At 40.4% G+C, this 25739-nt stretch overlaps 1 protein-coding gene and 1 pseudogene across 1 annotated transcript in view; one reads left to right on the top strand and one right to left on the bottom strand.

Moving 5' to 3' along the window:
* SORCS1 (sortilin related VPS10 domain containing receptor 1) overlaps positions 1-25739 on the top strand; it is a 652766-nt gene that overhangs the window by 533636 nt on the left and 93391 nt on the right. Inside the window, 5 exon segments of the mRNA XM_006166423.2 lie at positions 1483-1574; positions 4874-4981; positions 6755-6872; positions 8363-8493; positions 12712-12825. Of these exon segments, the coding sequence (XP_006166485.1) occupies positions 1483-1574; positions 4874-4981; positions 6755-6872; positions 8363-8493; positions 12712-12825 (563 nt within the window).
* On the bottom strand, positions 9906-10431 carry LOC106733624 (ubiquitin-conjugating enzyme E2 L3 pseudogene; annotated as a pseudogene).

Raw genomic sequence — 25739 nt, 5'->3', positions numbered from 1 at the left:
TGGTATAGAAATAGCCATTACCCAGGTGGTGTTCTGAGATGTTTAAATCTCATGAACAAAAGACGGCGTAATAATCATCAGGATGCATATGTTAGAGAAAGTAGAAATGGAATCACTTTAAACCAATATGTTTAGCTTAAATGCTTCCTACATTTCTTCTGAACAGAAATTAGATCTCATGGCTTATAAAACAGGCATTTAATGAGGTTTAGCAATCATAACAAGATATGTGCCTAATGCAGGGTTGTTACACTTCAATAAACATGTTTTAATAACCCACTGATGTTTGATTATCATACAATAATTAGCAGAGTAAACTGAAATCTAATGCACAAGTCATCACACTTAGCAATGAGAACACTCTACTTTAACCTTAGAGATGTCCATATTGGTCCAGTTGCTATTTCTTAGCTTAGGACCCTTTGTAGATTCTCAGTGAGATTCTCATATTTTGAGAGAAGCAGGGCGAAGAGAAACTTACTTAAGAAACTCTAAAGCAATAATCTTAGTGGTTGGTCGAATGTGGACTGGTTTAAAGAAACTCTTAAGAGAGTCAGATCCTATTTTCTTTCTTCTAACATCCCAAACAAGGCAAAAAAGCCTCTGCTTCAGTAGTCATAAGGGTGCATCTTGGTATAAGAAGTAAACAAAGAAACGAAAGATTATGTCTATGGTGTAACTCTAGACAAGGCTATACTAGAAATTTGGTAGGGAAAACAACATGCACCTTATACAGACAGGATTTAGAGACTGTTTACACATACTTCCATTTTACTTTAACTTGGTTTCTCCACATTTGAAGAAAGCCCCAATGACACATGTGCCCAAAGATGACAATCCCATTTTGATCTGAGCTACCTGTGGCTTAGTAGAACATCAGTTAAAGATGTAAGAATATCTTTTTTTGATAACACTTGGAAATAATTAGATCTGGAAAGGGCACTGCAGTGTAGCTAGTCCTAGCCACCAATTACTGTATGCATGGCCTTAGAAGAGTTGCCAATTCTTTCTAAGCCTTAGTTTTTTCAACTATACATATGAAATCATGGGGGAACAGCAGACGGCGTAATGGTTACATCGCTGAACTGCCACATAGTTAACTGCAGTTGTAGTCCCAGACCCGGCAGCTTAAACTTATGCTGAGCACATATACATGTGTGTCCAAAATCCCAAGAGGAGAATGTAGAAGGGATTGCAGCATGGCCATCCCTCTTGGGGGGTGATTTCTTGCTTTCCATTTCTCTGGTGAACACACATGCTCTATAGCAAAAATCTTTCTCTAAAATCAAAATAAAACAAAATAAAGAAATGAGATCATGGGTGTAACTTATCATTAAGGTTCCTTTCATCTGCAGACATATGATGTAGGAGAGTTATCCAATTCTCTAACATCAACAGAAATGGAAATCCTCATGTGAAAACAGATTCTCTGAACCCTGGATGTAGACATTTGTCCCTGTGTCTATGTTTTTCCTCATCCAGATCTTCGAAGAAGAGCACAGTGTATTATACCTGGATCAAGGAGGAGTCCTGGTTGCTATGAAACACACATCTCTCCCGATTCGACATCTTTGGTAAGGGCACCTACTGCCTATGAGTTGTGCCCCTGAAGACTCTGCACTGCTCAAACCAATCAAGGAGTCAGTCTATCAGATTGTGACTGTGGGGCTGGTCCCATAGCCTAGTGGTTAAGGGAAGTAGATCCTATGTGACTGATAGAGATTCAAGTCTCAACCCTGGAGGCCTGACAAACAAGGAGGCTGCATATATATGTGTATATCCAAAATCCCAATGGGATAGAGAAATTGAGAATGGATTGTGGTATGACTGCACCCCATTGGAAGGTGCTTTCTCTCTCCCTCTCTCTCTCTCTCTGTTTCTCTATCATTCTCTGGTGATCTCCCACACCCTCTCATAATTTTAAAAAAAAGAAAAAAGAAAAAATCGTGACTGTGACTGTATTTGTAGCAGAATGTTAGGTGTACTACAACATAATTTATACTTTTGCTCTGTTAAAAAAAAAAAAAAGTTTGTTGGGCCACCACATGGCACAATGGTTAAGGCACTGGATCCCCACATGGCAGACCATGCTTCAAGTCCTGGACCTAGCGACTTAAAAATTATGCCAGGTGTATATGTGCTTGTCCAAAATCCCAAGAGAAGAATGGAGAAGGGATTGCATGGCCATCCTCCCTAGAGGGCGATTTCTCACTTTCCCTCTCTCTCTCTATCTCCCTTTCTAGAGAGAGCACACACCCTATGGCCAAAAAAAAAAAAGAAAAGAAAAGAAAAAACACTAAAATAAAAAATTAAGATTATTGCCAGCAGTTTTGTAAAAGGAGAGGCCAGCTGGAAAAGGATGGGAAGGTCAATTCAGACCCCTAAGGGAGGAATTACATTATGGATTTTAAATGTAAATCACAGGTAGAAGGATGTTCGCTGTCACACACAGTCTTTTAGTCACTTAACTTCTAGAAGTCATCTTTCCTGATTAACATCTGGAGTCCGGTATTCATATTCACTGAGTGCATTCTATACCGAGATTAGAAGGTCAGGAGGGTTCCTCCTGTTTCATCTCTCTGACTTACCTCCTTCATTTTCTTTTTTGAGGTGACATGTACAACCCTACTTGTGGGCCTTCCATAGGTGGATGTGTAAGGTTCAGAGGGGTTTTTGATAGGCTCTTTTTTCTCTGTTTTTGAAAGTGACTCACTCCAGGGACCAGCAGTTAGCGTAATGACTATGTTGTTGGGCTCCCATGTAGTCGATCACGGCTCAAGTCCTGGACCCAGTGGCTTAAACTCACACCGAGCACATATGCATGCATGCCCTAAATCTCGAGAGAAGAGAGGAGAAGAGATTGTGGTGTGGCCACCCCCCTGGGGGATGATTTCTCACTTTCTATCTCTCTGTCTCTCTCTGCCTTTCTGGCAAGTGCACACACCCTATAGCAAAAACCTCTCCAAAACAAGAAAAAAGAAAGTGGCTCACTCCATACATGAGCTTAGTCAAAATCAAAATCTTGGTTTTCTCTCCATTGTTAGTTACATTGATGACTGAAGGGAAAGCTCCAGAACAGAAATTAAGATTTAGTTTGGGAAAGGGCATTCATAGAGAAAGACATAACAAAAGAAAAAATCCTGTGCAGCTACTGTAACAGAACACCAGAAGCTGGGTAGCTTGTGAACAGCAGACATTTGTTTCTCATAGATCTGGAGGCTGAGAAGTCCAAGATGAAAGCACTGGCAGATTTGGTGTCTGGTGAGACCTCTGCTTTCTGGTTCATAGACAGAGCCTTCCTCACTGTCTCCTCACAAGCAAAAAGGGGCAAGACAGTTCTCTGTAGACTTTTTTTATAAGGGCATTAATCCTATCCTTGACAACTCCACCCTCTTAACCTAATCACCCACCAAAGTTCCTGCTGTCTAACCCCATCACATTGGTGATTAAGTTTTCAACATATGAATTCTAGGCAGGACAAAAACATCCATACCATAGCAGTGATCACGAGAACTGCAGACTTCACTCCTTTTGTTTTCTGGAATTCACCCCTCTGTGGCTATTTAGTAAGGTCATTCAGAATTTATAACACTATAAGAAAGGCACACTGGGGCCTGCAGATGGCATAATGTTTATATTGAACTCCCACGTAGTCAACCATGGTTTGAGTCCCAGACCCAGTGGCTTCAAACTCATGCTGGGCACATGTGCATGCATGCCCAAAATCCCAAGAGGAGATTGGAGAAGAAGGGATTGTGGTGTGGCCATTCCTCCAGGGGGATGATTTCTCACTTTTTGTCTCTCTGTCTTTCTCTGTCTCTCTGGCAAAGGCACCCATTCTATAGAAAAAAAATTCTCTCTTAAAAAAAAAGGACATTGGGAACAGCAGTTGGTGTAATGGCTATGTTGCTGGACTCCCATGTAGTCGACTGTGGTTCAAGTCCCAGACCTGGTGGCTTAAACTCATGCCGGGCGCATGTGCATGCATGCCTAAGATCCCGAGAGGAGAATGGAGGAGAAGGGATTGGAGCATGGCCATCCCTCCTGGGGGGTGATTTCTCACTTTCTGTCTTTCTGTCTCTCTGGAAAGCACACACACCCTATAGCAAAAACCTCTTAAAAAAAAAAAGACATATTTAGGTCTTGTTCACTTAGAGATGATTTCATAGGAAGCCGTCTAAGTCAGCCTTGTAATGCATTGCTCTTCAGGTTCATCTGTAAAGCTTACTGCTAGATAGCACTGAAGTTTTGGAAAGGGTCTCATTCAAGTCTAAGAACTAATAAAATATCCAAATTTTAAAAAATTATCAAAGACTGAGACCAGCAGTTAGTGTAATGGCTATGTTGCTGGACTCCCACATAGTCGACCGCAGTTTGAGTTCTGGACCCGGTGGCTTAAAACTCACGCCAGGCACGTGTGCGTGCGTGCCCAAGATCCCGAGAGGAGAATGGAGGAGAAGGGATTGCGGCGTGGCCACCACCCTGGGGGGTGATTTCTCGCTTTCTGTCTCTCTGTCTCTCTCTGTCTGTCTGGCAAGTGCACACGCTCTATGGCAAAAACCTCTCAAAAATTTTTTATCAAAGACTTATTTTTATTCCTATTTCATGTTTTTAATGATGTTTCAACACATCTGAGTCCCAATGGCTGGGATAACATTATCTTTACCTTCTGATATAATTAAGAACACCTGTTCAGATGAAAGGCTCACTTTGACAATGTCCACGGTACTTTTAAAATGTATTCTGTCCTGGTTGAATGGTCTCATTCCTTTGGGAAAAAAAAAAAGAAAATAGTAAGCCCTTTTTTTTGTGATATCTGATGAGTTATTTTTTTCTTTTGCGATCTAATGATTTTTATTTTCTCTACCATTAGGTTGAGTTTTGATGAAGGACGATCTTGGAGCAAATATAGTTTTACATCGATACCACTTTTTGTGGATGGGGTTCTGGGTGAACCTGGAGAAGAGACTCTAATCATGACGTAAGTGGAAAACTGTTGTGGGTTCCAGTCTTAACATTAGACAGTAAGTCCAGAAAGATGGTGTATATAAGCCTGTTTTATTTGCTGCTGTTAGGTTTGAAGTTGCTAACAAAATAAATTTATCTTACTGTAAGAGTTTCCAGAAAAGAAGAAAAAAAATGTGGCCAACAATTTTCTTGGCTCTTTGATAGGTTTCAGAAGATCCAGCCTGAAGGATGGCCGCAGAAGGTCAAACTTTTCTTTTTACACTAAATGGGTTTAGGGAAATTAGAAGTAATTATTTCAATTAAAAAAAATAAATCCATAATTTTTTTTTTCTTTTTGGAGAGGTTTTTGGTATATGTGCTCACAAGAAAGACAGAGAGAGAGAGACAGAAAAATGGAAAGCAAGGAATTCCCCCCTCCCCCAGGGGGAATGGCCGTGCCGCAATCCCTTCTCCTCCATTCTCTTCTTGGGATCTTGGGCACGCACACACACATGCCTGACATGAGTTTAAGCCACCGGTCTGGGCTTTGAACCACACTCAACTACATGGGAGTCCGGGGACATAGCCATTAGGCCAACTGCTGGTCCCAATCCATACATTTAAACCCTGAATGATAAACATGCTGACTAGGCAGAAAATCTCAGGCATATAAGAATGGTTTTACTTTAAATCTGAACAAAGAGCTTGATCAAAACCCCAGAAAGGATTGCATTTTCCCCTGGCTCTTTACTTAACCCAATTGTGAGGCACATTAGGAAAACCATGAGAACAATCTGTTCTTGTGAAATTGCATTTATACTCATTCTTGTCTGGAGAGTGATGATCATTAATTTGTGAAAGGCTTGATTAATGACTCAGCTGCCTACAGATTTCAAAACATGAGTTTTGAATTTGAAATATGAAGCTTTGATATTTCCTTCCCCTGGAAAATTGGACGTGGAAAACAGAGAGAGGAGATTTTAAAGTAGTTGATCCTGTCATCAACAAAAATTTCAAAATCAAACTGAATCATTGGTATATTTGCTAATTCTTCCCCCTTCTCCACTTTTTCAATGTAGAAAACAACAAAAATGCAATATGCCTAATAGTTACACATTGTACCCCTGGGAAACATAACAAGATTAGCAATTTATCCATAACTTGCTTTTATTCAATCTTTTTAATTTGCAAAACACAGATTTAAAAAGCTGATCACAAAGGTTATTTTGTGACTTTTATTCCACCCTCAATGGGTGATTCAAACATCCTACGGAATGCCCAGTTTTCTCTGAGTAAGGAGGGTAAAATGTACAATATAGGAACTGTTAGAACTACTTAATGCTGCTTCCCACTTCCTGGGGGACTGGTGAGAAGGTAAAGGAAGGTAAAATAGCATGGAAACATGGGGAAATGTACATTAGCAAGGGAACCCGTAAGTATAATCTCGGACCACATAGAATGCACCATTTGTGATTTCCTCAATCTTTCTTTTCAGTCCTTTGTGTTATATAGTATACATGAGTGAGCTCTTGAGTTCAACACCCTGAGATCTGGCTCTACCAGTTCTTAGTGACTTGAATTTTTGTGTGCGTGTTGCCAAATACACTGTTTGAATCTCAAGTTATCCAGCTGGGCAGTGGAACCAGTAGTAGCAGTACCTGTCTCAAATGCATTTTGAAGATTAAGTGGAATGATCTATGTCTTTAGCATTATACCAACCTCATAGCAAACACGCCACAAGGGCTAGCTGTCGTTACTGATGTTATCGTTATTATCACGATTGTTTTTATCACCATGGATCCTGCAGAGTGTTTGGACACTTCAGCCATCGGTCTGAATGGCAGCTGGTCAAAGTGGACTACAAGTCCATTTTCGATAGACGGTGTGCTGAGGAGGACTACAGACCCTGGCAGCTGCACAGCCAGGTAGGATGAGGAGAACTGTAACAGAGCCCTGGTAGGAGGCATGAGAGGGGTTGGGAGGAAGCCAGTTATAAGGTAGAAGCTGTGGTTCTCTCTTGGTCAAAATGCCCATCTAGGGATTTCTTCCATGTTTTGTGTTGCATAGCAGTAAACAAACTCAACATTTATAGTTTGTTGTGAAGTCATTTCGGTTTTTATTGTGCTAGGATATAATGAGATAAAATTCAAATGTGCTTGACTTAGACTTACAACTCAAAATGAAATACCAACTCAGCACTGAGATCCAAACATAATTTATTTGAGCATGTTATATGGTTGCATGGTGGGGGCGGAGGTGAGGGAAAAAAAGTCTTCCATTTTATCAAGCAATGCAAACAGAGACAAGGCATAAAATAACAAAATTATGCTGGGTGCACTGTGCCAGGAAAATCCTTTCTTCTCATCTCCTTCATTCCCTAGTATTATATAATGCTTCTCGTCTCCTTCTATGGTACAAAAATGCAGAATTATTAATAAGAAACTTCCTCATATCTTGGCCTCTCAGTTATTCAACTCATATCATATTGCTTGGAGGAAATTGTCTCTTTTTGATTTCCCAAGGCAGAAGTTATTCTGAAAGTCTCTCAAAGGATATGGTGGAAGTCCTTGCTGCAAAGCCATCACTGTATTCAGATAGTGAAACATATACTCCAAACCGAGGCTAGGTAGTATATTTACATGTAGATGTGTGAAGAAGCCAATGAAAGTGAGTTTGCTCAAGAAAAACAGTGTAGACTAGATTAAACCCAGTTCTGCTCTGGCCTTTAGGAAATACAGAAGGAGCTGTATTTGATAGTGGCTGCTGCATTTGTTACAAACTCCCACTCTACACAGGCACAACAATAAAATTATCACTTATTTATACTGCTGATACATTCCCCTCTGGGATGCACATGCATCGTAATATTCGAGCTTTTATTTATTTTGTGAAAAAAACACTGAACTTAGCTCTCTCACTCGTCTGATAGGCGAATATAAAATCAGTGCTATAAAGTTGTGTGGGCAGAGGCATAATAAATCAGAGAAAAATGGGTCCTTCTTTTTCTTAGCTATACTCGTCTTTCATGTGCTTGTAAATGACCAACTATATAAATCTTTCATTATAGGAGAATTGAACTTAATTACTGCAGATTTCTTGGTGACACACTAGTTACAAGCTGAGTCTTATTTATTGTATGTTCTTCATAGCACTGTCCTTAACACCTTGGCAAATAAAGGTTTGCTAAATCCATAAGGAGTTAAGGATGGTATTTGACACATCCTCAATGCTTCTTAGGCTTTGTCTTCCTAGGCCTGTTCTCAAATAGAGTTCTAGACATCAAAAAGAAAACACAAATGAGCTACCAAAGTCCATTTTACACTAAGATTTGTGAGTTTCTCCATAAACTGGCTTGAAAGGACAGGGGAAGTTCAAGCTATGTGTCCAACTGAGTGTGATGCTTGTCTCCTTGCAGGGAGAAGCTTGTATCATGGGAGCAAAGAGGATATATAAGAAACGAAAATCAGAGCGGAAATGTATGCAAGGAAAATATGCAGGAGCTATGGAATCTGAGCCCTGCGTCTGCACAGAGGCCGATTTTGATTGGTGAGCTTGTGTAGTTACCCCATGGAGTCAGTCATTCAGCATATCAAATCCGTATGAGCCTTAGTGAAAACGTTGAAATAGTAGTAACCTATATAGGCCTAAGTGACAACCTCATATTGTTATAAAATTACCTTGTGGGGATATCATAGTTTAATAACTGTGTGTGTGTGTGTGTGTGTGTGTGTGTGTGTGTATATATGTGTGTGTATATATATATATATATATATATAGTAGTTTCTTTAGCCTTATGGAGGATTGAACACATGACTGGTAACTCTTATCTTCATAGAGTTGATATTTTCAGGACCATAAAAAATCCTATCTACTCTATGCTGCTTCAAACAGCAACACTGAAAGCAATAAGTGGACTTTTTAGGGGGTAAACATGTTTGTGCTCTAGATAAAAACTTTCTGGAAACCAGGAACCCCGATAGTAGAACAGTGGCCTTCCAAGGCAATACGTTTTCTATCTGAAAGTTTTCAGTCAGTGGTTAGCTTACCACAACTCTCAGAAGACATTTCTGAACTCAGTGCTAAGACGGATTCAGGAGACAAGCAGTTGGCATAATGGCTATGTCACTGGACTCCCATGTAGCTGACCGTGGTTCGAGTCCCAGACCCGGTGGCTTAAACTCACCAGGGCGCATGTGCGTGTGTGCCCAAGATCCTAAGAGGATTATGGAGGAGAAGGGATTGTGGCATGGCCATCACCCCTGGGGGGGTGATTTCTCCCTTTCTGTCTCTCTGTCTCTCTCTGTCATTATGCCCGATACTGAAAACCCCTCCAAAAAAAAAAAAAAAAAAAAAAAAGATGGATTCAGTGGTGTTGCAAATCTATGACTTTTGGAACCTAGTGGTAAAGGAAACATCTTGCTTTAACAAGATTGAGCTAGTTTAAATGGGAGAAGTGCTGAGACATTTGGAGGTTAAACTAAACTCAAAGTGACATTGAGTTCTTTGTGAAGCATTTGCTAAGCAGAGAGCTAGCTTGTGGGCCCCACATTGCCCTTGCCATGCTCTAGGTTAGTGTTTAGTGAGGTTGACCAATTATTGAGGTGGTAATTCCTTTCGTAAATCCATCTCATATTCCGTTGCTTTTCTTCTCCCTTCTTTATTCATTCTCTTTTTTATTGGCTTATGTTTTTGTTTACCAAAAGTAATTGCTAAATATATATGTAAATGTTGAACAGTTGAAACCTGACCTGCTTAAGAACTGAAGTCATTCTTCAACAATTTCTTTCTTTTTTTTTTAGAACATCTTAAATTTTTAATCCTTTCTTTACAGGTTACCTAGACCACTTTTGATTAAGAAAACTGTAGAAAGTTAGTAACCGCCACAAGCGGACGTCAGGCGGTGGCCCATGTCAATTTTCCACAGAGTCCTGCGTTGTGGGGTATCTGATGCACTGCTCGGGGTCTCTGCTCACACTTGCTGGGTTCAATCGTGGCAGATTTTAGTCCACAGGTCGCTTTTCCCCATATTTCTTTGTAAACTCTTCAGCGTTCTTACAGAATTTTTTACGGTCTTTAGAGTATTCTTCAGCTAGGTCAGCCCGGAGGGGGTGCTCAGGCTGGGGGTCGTTCACCAGTGCTATGAGGGACTGGATTACTTGGTCAGTTTTGGTGACTGGCTTCTAGTTTTCCACACTAATTACTGGCAGACAGACCTGCCCCTTTTCATCGATGTTCAGGTGATAGATCTTTGTTTTAAATGTGATCTTCGGTGGTTTGAATGGGTATTCTGCTGGAAAGTTGATTTCGTGCTGAAGGCCCCCTTGTCATATGGAGGGTTGTCAGGAACAATAAGCCCTTGCCAAGTCAATAAATTAGCTTCATCAACCTGGATGTTATGGAAGTTTTTCATTCCACATTTGCGGATTTCTTCAAGCTCCTTCATCAGCCTCCTGCTGGCCGCCATCTTGGATCTGGTGCTGCTGCTTTCCCCTTCTGCAAAAATGCATCATGACTTTTTGAACAACCCAATAGTAATCACAGGTCACATCTGATTATGAAAATACCAATAATTGGGCTGAGATACTGTGTACATACTATCACACATCTTAGAAAAAATAAGTTTTCTCTCATGATAAACATCTGGAGGTAATCTCTGCAGATATTCTCTGACTAGATAGTACCAGGACGGCCTGCAAAATTGGCCACTAGCAGTCAGATTGACAATCCATGAGTGTTCCCCTCTTGTTGGTGAACAAGGCAAGCCAAGAGCCAAAGCTGTATTTCTTAGGGCTCAGCCAGAGGGCAACAGAGGTTCAGTTACACTGCAGCTCACAAGGAATTCTGCAGAGGCCTCCTCGAATGTGATTTCTGTTTTAGTCAGTGCAGTAGTACTCTGTTACAATGACAAAAATATTTTATTCCTGTCCTACCCTTTGGGACTGACATCCTGAAATACATTCACAAGGAAAACCACCATGAGATTTTTAGTCCTATTCATCACATTTCTATTTCCAAAGCCTGGCTGCATTTGCTTCATCCATTGTATTCAAGAAGAAGGATTTGCAAAGGAAGTTAGCATTTTACTTTAGTGGTTTAACATTAGCCTTACATGCAAAAACAGCCTTTTTTTTTTTTTCGTTTTTTTTTCTTTTTAGTGAGCAACATTATTCTCTGATGGAAAAATCAAAACGAAAAATAAAGTGAGATGTCCCAACTCCCTTATAGTCCTTGGAAATATTTGCTTCTTTAGGATTCTTTTCTAAGAGTTAGCGAAATAAGCTAGTCTTTTGTGTCATCATCATTGTTGTTTTCTTGTTCTTTCTTTCTTTCTTTATTTTTTTAATTATAAGCTAGACCAAAATGAATGGAACACAGGATAAGAGAATAAATTAGGTTCCTTTCCTCTCCTATCCCTCACACCTCCCTGTCTTCGTCTCATCCTTGCATTCATCTATGGGAATAACCTACTTGTCCCACCAGCTGAAATGCATCCTAAGAAGTGGAAAATGAGTCATGGAGGTAGCCATCATAAGGTTGTTCTGGTCAAATGTGATTTTTATAACTGTATGATTTCTAAAAAACATTTTGGAAGGGTCACTTATGAACCTTGTTGGATTTCTACCAGTAACTGGAGTTTTGGCATTTCTGCCTAAGAATGAAAGGTGGACGTCACTCAGTGTTCCCTCCTGGCTTGGCTTACCCCTGGATAGTGCTCCAAATTACCTCACCTGTCATCCTCCAGCATTTGTAAAGTAATTCCTCGAGCACTGGGTGTCCTGTAGCAGTAATTCTGACGTCTTCCTCCCCATGCTATGTTGATCCAACACCAAATTTAGCTGGTAGATGCAGAATTCACAGTACCAGATGCCTGGTGATAGGCCCTGAGCTGAGCCTATTTCTCCCTTCCCAACCCTCGTGTGCCAGTATCTCACCTCCAGCCCTTCCCAACCCTCGTGTGCCAGTATCTCACTTGAATTGCACAGATGGGCCAATTCTTGCTAATGCTTGCTGATTGCTGCCTGCAATTTGTCTGTGCATGTGGAGGTGCATTTTGTTGTCATTCTCTATGCCCAGGTTCATCTTCCAGAAGCCAAGAATATCCAACCTCTCCAAGGAGAGGCAAGAATGAGAGGAAGCCAAGAAAAAAAAATTGTGACTATTTCCAAAGAAGAGAGAGAATTTAAAGCAGTTAGTCCTAACTGGCACCATTAGCTTCCTGGGACAAAACTTTTCCTTAGGGGAAAGCTTGTGACACTCCTGAAGGACATTGCCTTTTTGGCTGTGATTTTGAAGCATATGGCTTGTGCACGGAGAGACCTGGCTCAGCTCTACTTGATAGATCCAGATGTCTTGGAAGAGCATCCCAAAGACATCAGCAGTAATCAGTATTATGCCACATGTGGCTTTGTTAGACTCAGTGAGAAGTTCTCACTGAGAGCTGCGTTTCCACCACTCCCTGTTTTCTCATTTCAGCTTTCTCTGGGCCCAGCACTAATCAGAATTGTGTGTCTTCTATTAAGAACATGATCTACTTTTTCAGCTTAACTAGTGTGTAAATGAAATGATTGGTTCTGTAGGATATTTTCACGCATAATTGATAGATACTCTATGAAAAAAAGTCCCACTTCTGAGAAGTCATTGATTCAGGGAATGATTGTTTTTTGGCTAACTTATTAGAGTAGAAGATAGCTGTGGACTAATGTGGAATTATTCTAAGTAATTTTGCCACCCACTAAAAGTGTTTTTGTGGCTCTTTTCCAACAGCGACTATGGTTATGAGCGACACAGCAATGGCCAGTGCCTGCCTGCATTTTGGTTCAATCCATCCTCTCTGTCGAAGGATTGCAGCTTGGGGCAGAGTTACCTTAATAGTACTGGGTGAGTGTCTGAGGTAGTGACCTCCAGAGGCCAGCCTTTGCTGCTTTTGAACTTGTGTTGTACTAACAGTTATACTTCTGATCAAAGGCCAGACTGTTTTCCTTATAGCACAATGTATTTTCTCTTGTTCACTTTAGTAATGCAACCAGCTTTGCATTAATAGTACAAGTTTCACCTGAAAATAACACCTAGTTGCAAGTAAGAAATGAGAAATATAACTTGGATGAATATTATAATACTAATTTATACATTTCTTTATTTTTGAAGGATTTAATCATGTGAGATTACCTTGCCCCTGTGAGAAAAGTCAAATAGATAGTTATATGTGTATTTCCTACTTCATTATTTATGCTACTTATGACATATAGAGAGACATGCATAAGAGAGAGAATGAAAGAGAGACAGACACCCACAACAGGGTTTTATCACACTAAAATACCTTTCCTTCAGTCTTCCTGCTTATCAGGATCCTTGGCATGCATGGGCACTCAGTATATCTCAGGTGGGCTGGGCCAGGGATCTGAACTCAGGGCCAGCCATATGGCTTCCAGCACAGTAGGTCAGTATACTGCTAACTGTACCACTAAGACTGGGTGCATTTGACTTGTTTCTTGTTTTATAAATATGAAACCTGGACTTAGGATAGGAGCTCACAGACTTTTCAGGAGTATACTAGCACTAACAGGAATGTGTTTTCACTTTCTTTCTGTGTCTAGTCTTGACACATTTCAAGCAGGCATTTTGACCTTTTTTTTTTTTTTTTTTTTTTTGAGAGTTTTTTGCTATAGGGCACATGCGCTCACCAGAAAGATAGAGAGAGACAGAAATCTGTCTCATTGTCTCATGTCTCAGCAAATTACCCCCAGGGGGGATGGCCACGCTGCAATTTTTTCTCCTCCATTCTCCTCTCAGGATCTTGGGCACACACGCACACGCGCCCGGCGTTGAGTTTAAGCCCCAGGTCCGGGACTCAAACTGTGGTTGACTACATGGGAGTCCAGTGACATAGCCATTATGCCAACTGCTGGTTCCAGGCATTTTGATCTTTATGTATGTGGAATCAGATTCTAAAATCTTATGTTTAATATTCTGTCATGGGATTTGTCTAATATTATGTAAGAAATACCATAAAAGACAAAATAATCTGATGACTTTGCCACAAATGTAACTGATGTCTACAGACTTAAAAACAGTTTATAGAACTAATTTGAATTCTAATTCAGACAAATCATCGTGAGAAAGACATTTCTGAGGCATTGGGGGAAATGGAAATGTGTGCCGGCTTGGTTAATGTATTAGTCAGGGCTCTCCAGAGAAACAGAACCAAGAGGATGTACGTTTATGGAGAAAGAGATTTATGTTAAGGAATTGGCTTATTTGATTATGGAGACAAGCAAGTCCCAGGATCTGCAGGATGAGTCAGCAAGCTGGAGATGCAGCAGAGCTGATGGCTTAGTTCAAGTCTAAGTGCAAAGTTCTGAAAACCAGAGAGCCAGTGCTGTAACTCTTGTCCAAAAGCTTGAGATCCAGGAAGATCTGATATTTCAGTTTGAGTCTGAATGCATAATAAGAGCATATGTCCCAGTCTGAATACCGTCAGGCAAAACAATTTTTTTCTCTCAAAGGGTTGTTCTATTCAGGCTTTCAATTCATAGAGTGAGGCTCACCCATGCGAGGGAGGACAGTCTGCTTTACTTCGTCTACCAATTTTGATGTTAATCTCATCTAAAAACACACTCATAGAAACATTCAGAAGAACATTTGACCAAATATCTGGGCACCCTGTGGCCCAGTCAAGTTGATGCATGAAATTTACCACCATAGGTAATATTAAGAAATTATCATTTTATATTTAGCTGTGATAAAGGCATTTTGGTTAGGCTGAAAAAATAGTCTTTATCTTTCAGAGATAAAGAATGTGTGAATTTTGTTTTCAGATGTTATAAAAGGGAAGATATTTTCTGTAAATGAGTGCATGGGGATTCATTATTATTTTCTCTCATTCAGTTCTGATCCTAAAAGGTTAAAAAAAGAAAGAGAGGGACCAGCAGATGGCATAATGGGTACGTTGCTAGACTCCCACGTAGTCAACTGCAGTTTGAGTCCCAGACCCTGGGACTTCAAACTCATGTCGGGTGCATGTGCGGGCATGGCCAAAATTCTAAGAGGAGAGAGGACTGGTGTGGCCATCCCCCAAGGGGGGGGGTGATTTCTCACTTTCTGCCTCTCCATCTCTCTGGAGATTGCTTGCACCCTGTAGCAAAAATCTCTCTAAAAAAAGCAAGAAAGAAGAAAGCAAGGGAAGGGAAGGGAAGGGAAGGGAAGGGAAGGGAAGGGAAGGGAAGGGAAAGGAAGGGAAGGGAGAATAAAAAGAAAAAGAAAGAATAGGAGAGAGGGAGGAAAGAAAGGAAAGAGGGACCTCACCTGTAAGCTCATTCTGTATGATGAAGCTTCTTCTCAGTTCTTGTGCCAGCTACAGTACAGAGAACCTTCTGGAGGATATGAAACTTCCATTTATACCCTGTTGAGCATTTGAACAAATTAAATACTTTTAATTAAAATAAAAGACTGCCAGTATAATATCCTTTGAAAAGGAGGAAAAACATGAATATGGACTTCTTCAACTATTCCTATCTCTGATTTCAGCAATTCCTAAAACCTTTGAAAGAGGCAATAAGCTGGATTTATTTGAACAATAACACAAGATCTTAGGAAAATACAAATAACATTTTTACAGCAATGGGTCTGGGAGGTCTTTAGCATCTAGAACCATGGGAGAAAACATTGAAAAGGGTGAATAAAATAACTAACCTTAACCAAGAAGGAATGCCAAAAACAAGAGCTTTATTAGTTGCATGTACCAGCATGTTTAGACATAAAAGGCATTGGAAAGCCCCAAAGCTAATTTAAGAATCGATGTTTTTCCATCAGCTCAATTAGTCAAGGAAGTTACATTATTCTCTCCTTGGTATTGAGAAGAGGAAGCTGATGCACTGATGGGTCAAAATTGTTCCAGTTGCTACTTAGATCAAGGAAACCGAGCCTGTGACCTCTCAGTTTTTAACTTATTGCAATTTTGTAAGTCTTGACTAATGTAAAATAAAATATTAGAGAGGCTAAATTATAATTTTCTATTTAAAAGGATCTATCATGTATGCCCTATAAAATTAAAAGCATGATTTTAATTATAAATGTCATTCAGCAATAAGTTGCCAGGCATATAAATGTTTGTCAATGCAGTTGTTAAGTTTGGTAGTCACGAAATCACCACATTAACCCTCTTACATGAACTCGCTCACCTCCAGTGATTTTTGTTAGGTTGCCACATCCACTGGTTTCATCAATTCCATTCAAACATTGTGCAGAGAAGTGTCCACATCGGTGAGTAAGCTTGTATAAAGAGAATATATGATAAATGCCCATCATCATCAAGTAAAACAAGTTTCCTATTCTCATAACTAAGATGCTTATAGAGGGAGGAGTGACCACCTGGACAGGGCCCCTGGGGGAGAGGTGTCAAGAAGAACTTCACTGACTAGCCCATTTTCTAAACTCCACATTTTACCTTAGGAATAAGAAGACCCTTAGCTGGGACAAGGGCCTGAAGTCATCTTCAAAGGCCTCACACCACTAAATTCCCATTTGCAGTGTCTGTAAACTGCTCAAGAGTTGGCAAGAGGTAAAATGTAGAGGAATTGAGAAAGACCTCCCTGCCTTTCTTAATGTCATTCTAGCTCCTCATCCCACATGTCATATGACTATGTGTGGATTCAGTGGTAGTTCATAAGCAGTACTAAATGTTGTAACGTTAGCATTGCTGGCATTAGACACATCTTTCTCCTTCAAAATATTTAATTATGAAAGAAATATATGCATATGTTTTATAACTTTAAAAAGCCAGTTAAGTGGCCCTCTTTGCCACACAGCTATTATTTGTTTGACATACATGCTTCCAAATGCTTTTCTTTGTATTTGCCAACAAATAATTGTTTTGAGAGAAAATATGAAGGATTAATTTGGGAGGTTGTTTATACCTATGATTTCCTACTAGGTATGTTGTTCTTCTATTTGCCTTTTTCATTCAAAGACATATCTTTAACATCTTTTTTTTTCAAATCAGAATATAAGGGCTACCTTCCATTTCATTTTTGAAAAATTCTATAGTACTCAGTATTATAGGATTATTTACTCATTTCCTTTCATAAACGTTTGGCTTATTTTGTTCCTTCTGCCACTATCAACAAAGCTGCAATGAACATTTCATACCCTAATATTTGTTATTAAAAACATGCGATGATAATTAGTCTTTTTTTGGCAGTTAGAGGTGTTTTTGCTAGCTTCTAGAGCAAATTTTCCTCAGCCAAATGGTTACATCTTCAGCCTGAGTGTAAGGCATTGCCAAATATCTCCCCTACAAGGGTTAAAGCAATAGCTTCCTGCTCACATGCTCTCTGTGAGTCCCACAAGTTGGAGATTTATTTGACTTAACTATCATCTTTCTTTAAAGTACAAATATCAATGGATTCTACAAGAGAAAGCTGAGGAGAAGGAAAATAGGATTTTACCAAATAACAATTTGAGGAAGGTCATTTTAGACAAAACGAACAGGAAATGAGAGCCTCATTGATGGTTTTCTCAAGGACAAATCCTGACACTAGTGTTTGTGGAAGCAAGGAGCCACCTTTCAATCTAAGTCTCCGAGGCATTTGAACCCTTCCCTGGGCACTGTAAGCTCAGCGGTACAGAAGCTGTAGCTGCAGAGCTGAGGTGAAGGGCAGAGAATTATGAGGTGCCAGTCTGAGAGTGGAGGGCCTCCACCAAGACTGTTACCTCTGTGTCTCACTAGGTAGGCTTGTGAGGGTAGGTTGCTACCCCTAGCCTCTCACTCTCCCTTAACAGCACAGCCCTCCTGCAGACACGAAGCCAGATCATGAACCCAGCAGTGGCTGCTAAACAGTCATCTCTTGTCAGTCAAGGTTAAAAGGCCAAACTCCCCAGCATCACTTTTCTGAGTTTAATTGCAAGTATACAGGAAAACCTTTCTTTTGTTCATTCATTCTTTTTTTTTATTATTTAGTATTCCATTTATTGCCATACATATAAGACTTTTTTAAATGATAACAATTACATTAAGAAACTTTTTTTTCTTTTTGCCAGAGGGCATGTTGCTTGCCAGAGAAAGAGAGAGAAGGAGAAAGCACACCCCTAATGGGGGACAGTCTTGCTGTAGTTCTTTATCCTCTATTTCTCCATCCTGTCAAGATTGGGGGAACTCACACAGATGCACAATGTACAATTATTAAGTGTAAATAAATTCTAAAATAAAATTTAAAATAAAAAAGTACTCATTGATTTTAAAAATTGTTCACTCAGTAAATGATTATGGTTGTTTTCAATCAGCTGACTATCCTGTATCTCAAGCAGAGTTCTCTCATTCACACATTCCACCATAATGAAAACTTCTAACATCAGTTATTATTATGACCAATAGAAATGCTATTTTGAGGCGATGCCCACATTTTTCTCAGTTTCACTGTGTAGAAGCGAATGGTTGCATATTTTTGTTTAAGTTCTTGGCTAGAATTTAGAAAATATGGGTGGAATTAGCAGTGAAATGGGAAGCCAGAAGGTGACATGTTGATTAAGGCGCCGGACATACATATGACTGACCGTGGTTCAAGTCCTGGGCCTTAAAAATCACACTGAAATGGGACCAGTAGTTAGCGTAATGGCTATGTCACTGGACTCCCACGTAGTCAACCTTGGTTCGCCTCTTGGACCTGGTGGCTTAAAACTCACGCCGGGCACATGCCCAAGATCCCGAGAGGAGAATGGAGGAGAAGGGATTGTGGCGTGGCCATGTCCCCTGGGGGGTGAGTTCTCACTTCCTGTCTCTCTGTCTCTCTCTGTCTGTCTGGCGAGCACACGTGCCCTATAGCAAAAACCTCTCAAAAAAAAAAAAAAATCACACTGGGAGTTGGTGTGTTCCTGCCCAAAATCCTGAGAGGAGAATGAGGGAGAAGAAATAGTGGCATGGCCATCCTCCTAGGGGGCAATTTCTCACTTTCCCTTTCACTGTTCCTCTCTGTCTCTCTCTGATGAGCACACGCACCCTATGGTAAAAACTTTAGAAAGAAAAGAAGTGCAATGGGTGCAGAATGCCCCTCCAGATGATTGTAACCACCAGTTCTTGCTTCTTGGTTCATGGTATCAGGGTTTCTGATGCCCACACCATGAAAGAGCATGTGAGCAAAGTCCTGTTGAGGTCTCCACTGTTAGCATCCTACCTCTTCTCAGTCTTTGGTCCCATGATTTCCACAATCTACATCCAAATGGGAAACAAAAATGCTGGCGCTGGGGTCTTAGTCTGTTATAGATCAAGAATGAAATATAATTGAGATCATTTTATTTAGTGAAAAAGAGTAATTTGGGGATGAAACAATGAAGAGTTTTCAATCCAATCTCTGACATTTCCTGTTATCACTAGCAAATGACTTTGTTTCTTGGAGCTTTAGTTTCTTAACCTACAAAATCTTGCTATTTGGGAACCAGCAGTTAGCGTAATGGCTATGTCGCTGGACTCCCACGTAGTCAACCGCAGTTCGTGTCCTGGACCCGGTGGCTTAAAACTCACGCCAGGCGCGTGTGCGTGCGTGCCCAAGATCCCGAGAGGAGAATGGAGAAGGGATTGCGGCGGACCCGGTGGCTTAAAACTCACGCCGGGCGCGTGTGCGTGCGTGCCCAAGATCCCGAGAGGAGAATGGAGGAGAAGGGATTGCGGCGTGACCATCCCCCCTGGGGGGTGATTTCTCGCTTTCTGTCTCTATGTCTCTCTCTGTCTGTCTGGCGAGCGCATGCGCCCTACAGTGAAAATCTCTCCAAAAAGAAAGAAAGAAAAAAAAAATCTTGCTATTTGCCTTCAAGGTTTGAATAAATATCATAATATATAGAGAGCATATACACAACACCTAGCACATAGTTCTCCCTTTATAAATGCAAATAACATCACCAATAGTTAACACCTAAAGATGTCTTTATAGTGAGGGGGGAAAAAGGGATTAAAACTTCATTTTATTATGAATCTATAGTCTGGGCAAATATTTGATGTTTAATAGTCACTGCAGTAAGAGATCTACAACCTATTTAATCTAAATGCCTGTTTTATAATCTGTAAAATAGAAAATAATAACCTGTACAGGTTCATAAACTTACATAATTAGAAAGTGATGGAACCATTTTATATCAAAACAGATGACTGTCTTTCTACGTCACTCAGGCCAGATTGTTCATTACCTGATTATTGAAAAAGTTCCTTTTGCTCAAATAAAATTAAATCAGTGTTCATTCGTATATTTTATTGCATGCTAGTGTTGAAATAACCCCAAATTCATTCCTCTGTTTCTTCATCGGTGTCTATAAATATCTCACTTTGCACATATACAAGCACAGGCTCTTTTCGTTGTGTTACATGTGGCTTAATCTTGTTTGGACTGTTTTGGAGCTAGGGAACATATTGCAAATTTAAGGTGTTAAATTAAGTAGGATGTTGCTTGTTTCATGCCAATGGTAAAAGATTTTGTAAATGTGGGTATTGGGTTGGTGTGTTTTAAAAAGCCAAGATCATTCTTTTCAAGAGACAATTTTCTTCTTGCTATTAAGTTTGAGATATTTCTAGCTATGTTTTAAGATGCATGTATAGAAATTTCTGGCAGTGAAGTTTCTTCACAGGATCCATTAACTCTTGAAATAATGTCCAAAGATAACTTTTGCTGTGGCTTGGGATTAGTTTCTTAATATACAATGGGGATATTTACTCAAACAGTTTATTTATCTTAAATAGCACAAGTTCAGTATCTTATGTATAAAAATAGTTAGCAAGTCCAAGAAAAAAACACTCTTAAATTGTAGTAAAATTATAATCTCCATGCTGTCAAAATATATTTGGAATGTTCTTTAAAAATGTTTACTGTAATGTATTCCTCTCCACATCAACTGTGAAAACATTTAGACCCTGGAAAACTTGCCATTCTCCTGGATCTGTTATTTCCAGGGACACTGGGGGCTCTGGTTTATTCCCAGGTGACTCCATTCCTGTGCCCTGTGGAGATGTTAATGTTCAGTCTGATCACTCAAGGAGAGTTGTCAATGTGCATTGAGGAGAATAATTGGCCCTAAAAGCAGTGCATGTGTTTAAAGTCCACAGAAAGGAAATCACTTGCATTATTTACAGACTCATCACTGCAGGGGACTGTGTAGTAGTTTCCTAACCAAGAACCACACAGTCTCACAGCAGATACTCAATAATTGTTTGTGGCTATGAAGTTGACTTTTCAGAGGCCTTTTGCAGATGAAGTTGTCCATCTTTTCATGGGGTAGCACTGGGATTGGGAAATGAAGAAGGTGAGTGAATATGAGTGAAGACTTGCTTTCTCATATGGCTGGTCTTGCACATATCAATGGCACTGGCATGAATAATTCTCATCCAGGTGTAATGGTGTAATGGTAAGAGAACCCAGACTTGGTCTAAGGGCAGATGCCAATCAACTCTTTACACTTTGTTTCCTTTTCCATATGTGAAAAACAAAAGGATTTTGTGGAATAATCTTTGAGATCCCTTCAAGGACTGACATTTTCAGGACCAATTGAAATGGTGGTTCGACGTTAGGATTATGTGGACTGCAGGTGTTCAAAAAAAAGTAAAAATTACTTTATGTAACTTAGTTGCACAAGTCGTGGATTCAGAGAGTGGATTCTATGAGCCATTCTTAGGATTTTTGATATTAAGTCATTTAGTTAAGTATGAGCATGTGTCCCATTTCATCAAGCTAGCATTCCAAGGGAAGTCACGTTCCATTTACTATTTGAATGAAATGACTTGAACTTCTACCGTGCTTAATGCAAGAAAATCTTTCTTTTCTCTACCTTGTCTTCTGTCTCATGTCAGTTCCCTAAAACCTAATCTGCTTACTCAGTTTAAAGGAAAAGTTCAGAGAGCTATTGCCTTGTGGAAAGAGCTTGGAAAACCTGTGTGGTCAGGGAGGGAACTCGGTGCTTTCTGAATGCTGATGTTACAGCTTCTACATAAGATTAGTGTTGGGGTATGGCACATGGCCAGCCCGTCTCGTTAAGCATAGATGGCCATTTGGGAGCTGCATGTGTTCTCTGATGTAGACTCACAGCGGCTTGTGCATAGCCACACCAGTGAGGTCTGTCAGCCAAGAAGTCTGATACAGTTCCCAATCACCAAGGATCAGGAGATCTGGGCCACCACCACTTTAGCTTCCCTAAAAGAAGTTTCTCTGGGTACGGGGCTAAAAAAGTTTATTTCTGATCCCATTGTTAAGTCGTGCCACTATAGCACTGGATATATAATGCCAAAGACCTATAATTAGAAAGCTTTTTAATTTTTACTTATTTTGTTTATTTCTTTCACAGGCGAGGGACAGAGAGAGAGAGGGACAGGTATCCCCACCAGGGTCTTGATGCTGTAATCTAGCAGTTCACCCCCAGCCTCAGCCAGCCCTGAATAATGGGCATGCACATGCCTCAGGTACTCATGGAGGCCTCTGGGTTCAAACCTGGAACCTTCCCACATGGTCAGCCTTGAAGACTGTTACATTTAACACTGCACCATCTTCACCCTCCTTTAAAGCTATTGTAACTTACACACGTGAACATACGTACTGTCTTCCTCACTGCACACCAACATTGCTAAAGTGGTAGTTCTTGGAAGATCTTAAGTCTTAGTCATGTACCATACCCCAAACCAGCTCCTTTCTCTGTCCTCAAGGCTAGTTCCAATTCTTGCTTCATTAAGTCCAGTGTCTTTATTACGAGGCAGGATTTTCCCCTTAAAACAAAGACACATAGTACCATCCAAGAGATTGAACTATTTTATTTTTCTCATTGTAAGTGAAAATAAGAGAAGCCATAGCCCTGTGACAAGCAAGCCTATCTGGGGTATGGAAAGAACTAGAGTTCTAGTTTTATCTTGTTTATCGCCTGTGATAACTCTTATGAAAACAGGGACTTCAGAGAAAAGCACAATTTATAAGCTGACTTTCAATGGATGAGTAGTAATTTGACAGTTGGAAAGAGCATCCTTGGCTGAGTGAACAGAACAAGTAAAAAAAAAAAAAAAGTGTACAGTGTTTAGAATGGCTGGGGCTCAGGAAGCGTGCCAGGTAGTGGGAAGAGCTGAAGCGAGAAAAATGCATTGATGTCAAATGGTGGACTTCTTTACTTTAAACCTGAACTTCACTCTTTACAATAAGCCCATAGAAAGTTGTAAAAGATTTTTAGAAGGGAATTGAGATGATTGAATTTGGTCTTAAGACAATTTTGGCAGGACCAGAAGATGGCATAAGGGTTCTCCTACTGGACATGCATGTAGTTGACCGCAGTTTGAGTCCTGGTCCCAGTTGCTTAAGACTGACACCGGCACGTGGGTGTGCCTGCCCAAGGTCCCAAGAGGAGAATGGAGGAGAAGGGATTGCAGTGTGGCCATCTCCCCTGGGATGTGATTTCTCACTTTCTGTCTTTCTGTCTCTCTTGTGAGCACACATGCCCTATAGGGGTTCAGTGGTACAGTGTTAATACTAACATTTTCCTAATTTGTGATATTTTAATACTAAGTTCTTACAGCATACTAAACTGCACGCTAAGCTCCTGCTTCATCTTCTATTTTTTTTTTTCTATTCCTTTTTGAGAGAGTGAGAGGGATAAAGAAAAGTGAAGAGAGAGAAAGAGAAAGGTATTTTTGACAAGGTAAATCTGTGCTACAATCCTCCTGTCCTGGCTTCCAAGTTAACCAGGATAATAGGAATGTGTCATTCTGCCCAGGCTATTGGAGGGTAGTTCAGGAGTTGAGCCTGAGCCTCTCTTGGAGCTCCAGCTTCACCCAGTAGCCTCTTACTACCTATGCCACTATGGCTGGGCCCTAAACCCTTACTTAGTCCTTCAAAGAACTTTAAAGCATTACCTTATTTAAGCCTCCAAAGAACTTTATGAAAAAAAAAAATCCTGTAATCATCCCTATGTTATAGGAAAAGAATCCAAAAACTAGGAATAGGTTGGGAAAATACCCAAGTTCACATTGTAAATGAGAACATGAATTTAAACTCAGGCAATCTGGTTCCCCCACACTGGTTTTAACCTTCGGGGCTGTACTCTGCAATACTGGTTGCAAACTAGAATCACCAGGAGAACTTAACAACAAACTGATGCCCAGAATTCTCAGTTAAGTCGGAATTCCTAGAGCAAGGCCTAGGCAGCCATATATTTAAAAGGTACCCTTAAATTATTCTAAAGGGCAGACAGGGTTAGAATCTAATAAGCTAGACTTTAGTGTCATCTTAATATACTCTGAATAGTCACAAATGCTAGGTTGGTATTCCACCACTACCATGGCCAGAATAAGAAAAAAAGACCTAGCCAACAGAAACATAATAGAATATGAAAACTTTCAATGTTTTTGTCCAGATTTACTCTCACAAAGAAGAAATGTGGCCTTCATCTTTTTAAGAATCCAGACAGCCCAGAAGCAAAATCAAAGAGGGTAGGGGTAAAACAGAAAGAGTGACAGACCTATCAAGAGAGAAAGGAAAAGAATTGGGGTTGTTGGAGTAATAAGACACCATCTCCTGATGAACGGTTAGGAATATCAAAGGCACATTATGAATGTTTCCTTTTCAGTAGTTGTATGAAGACTCCCTAGCCATTTCAAAGCACGTTTCTTCTTGGCGGATTGAAGAATGCTTTACCAATTAAATTCATCCCAGTAATATTCAGAGCTCAGGTCCAACAGAATCATAAGTTGCCTTGTTATTACAGAGGTAGCAGCCCCATTTAATAACATATTAAATGCATTATTCATTTATGTAACTCAGACCCAGGGACAGCTGCCGGGATGAAAATAGAAGCATTCTGTAATGCAAAAAGCAGGTGTGTGCTTATTTGCGTAAATGAACTCTGTATTTCTGCACAATTTTCTTCTAAATTTCAGGGGCAGGTCTGGTAAGGCTAATGTGAAGCCATTTTCATCCAGGAAATAAAATGGTTTCAGAATGGTTTCTAATGAGCATTTTTAAAAAATCACCAGCCGTCTTCACTGTGGCGGAATCCCAGGGGCATAGACTCGTGCTTTGGATGTGCGCAGTCTCCTGTTGCTGCAGGATCCAGGAAAGCCCAAGGTGGTGATTGGTCAGAACAGCCACAAAAAAAGGGATGTTCTCTGGCTGATGATGCTAGTGGAGATGGTGAGCACGTGCTTCTACAGCTGCCTCCCCGACAGAGTCACAGGTGTGGCTGGATGCTAGGTGATTAGATACCGTAACCACCTTTGATCTGAACGGCGCCTCGCCGCTGAAACAGGCAGGTCATTTCAATGCACAGGTCCACTCACTGAGATGCCGTAATTATCCTGGGTGGCATCGCTTGTCGTTTTCTTGCTATCGTTGCTGTTACCAGAATGCTGGTATTCTCAGTTTCTGCCCCTTGTCCTCTGCCCACTTGCCTTCATTTTCTCTTTAATCTGCGTACACTCCTAAGCACCTGCGAAGGGTTTTTTTTTAAGTATTAGATGAGATGATGTTCAGAATGCTCAGACATGACAGAAACCAGTCAGAATGATCAGTGCTGCTGGGGTTGGAGCAGTGTTTTAGAGGCCTTCATATATGCTAGGTGTTAATTCTCTTTTTTTTTTTTTTTTGAAAGGTTTTTTTGCTATAGGACATATGTGTGCAGCAGAATGACAGAGATACAGAAAGAGAGAAATCACCCCCCAAAGGGGTTAGCCATGCCACAATCCCATCTCCTCCATTCTCCTCTTGGGATCCTGTGCATGCACACACATGCACCCAGCGTGAGTTTAAGCCACCAGGTCTGGGACAAACGGCGGCTACATGGGAGTCCAG

The sequence above is a fragment of the Tupaia chinensis genome, unplaced genomic scaffold, assembly GCF_000334495.1.
Source record: "Tupaia chinensis unplaced genomic scaffold, TupChi_1.0 Scaffold144255_1, whole genome shotgun sequence".
Lineage (NCBI taxonomy): Eukaryota > Metazoa > Chordata > Mammalia > Scandentia > Tupaiidae > Tupaia > Tupaia belangeri.
This window is presented reverse-complemented; position numbering and strand designations above follow the sequence as displayed.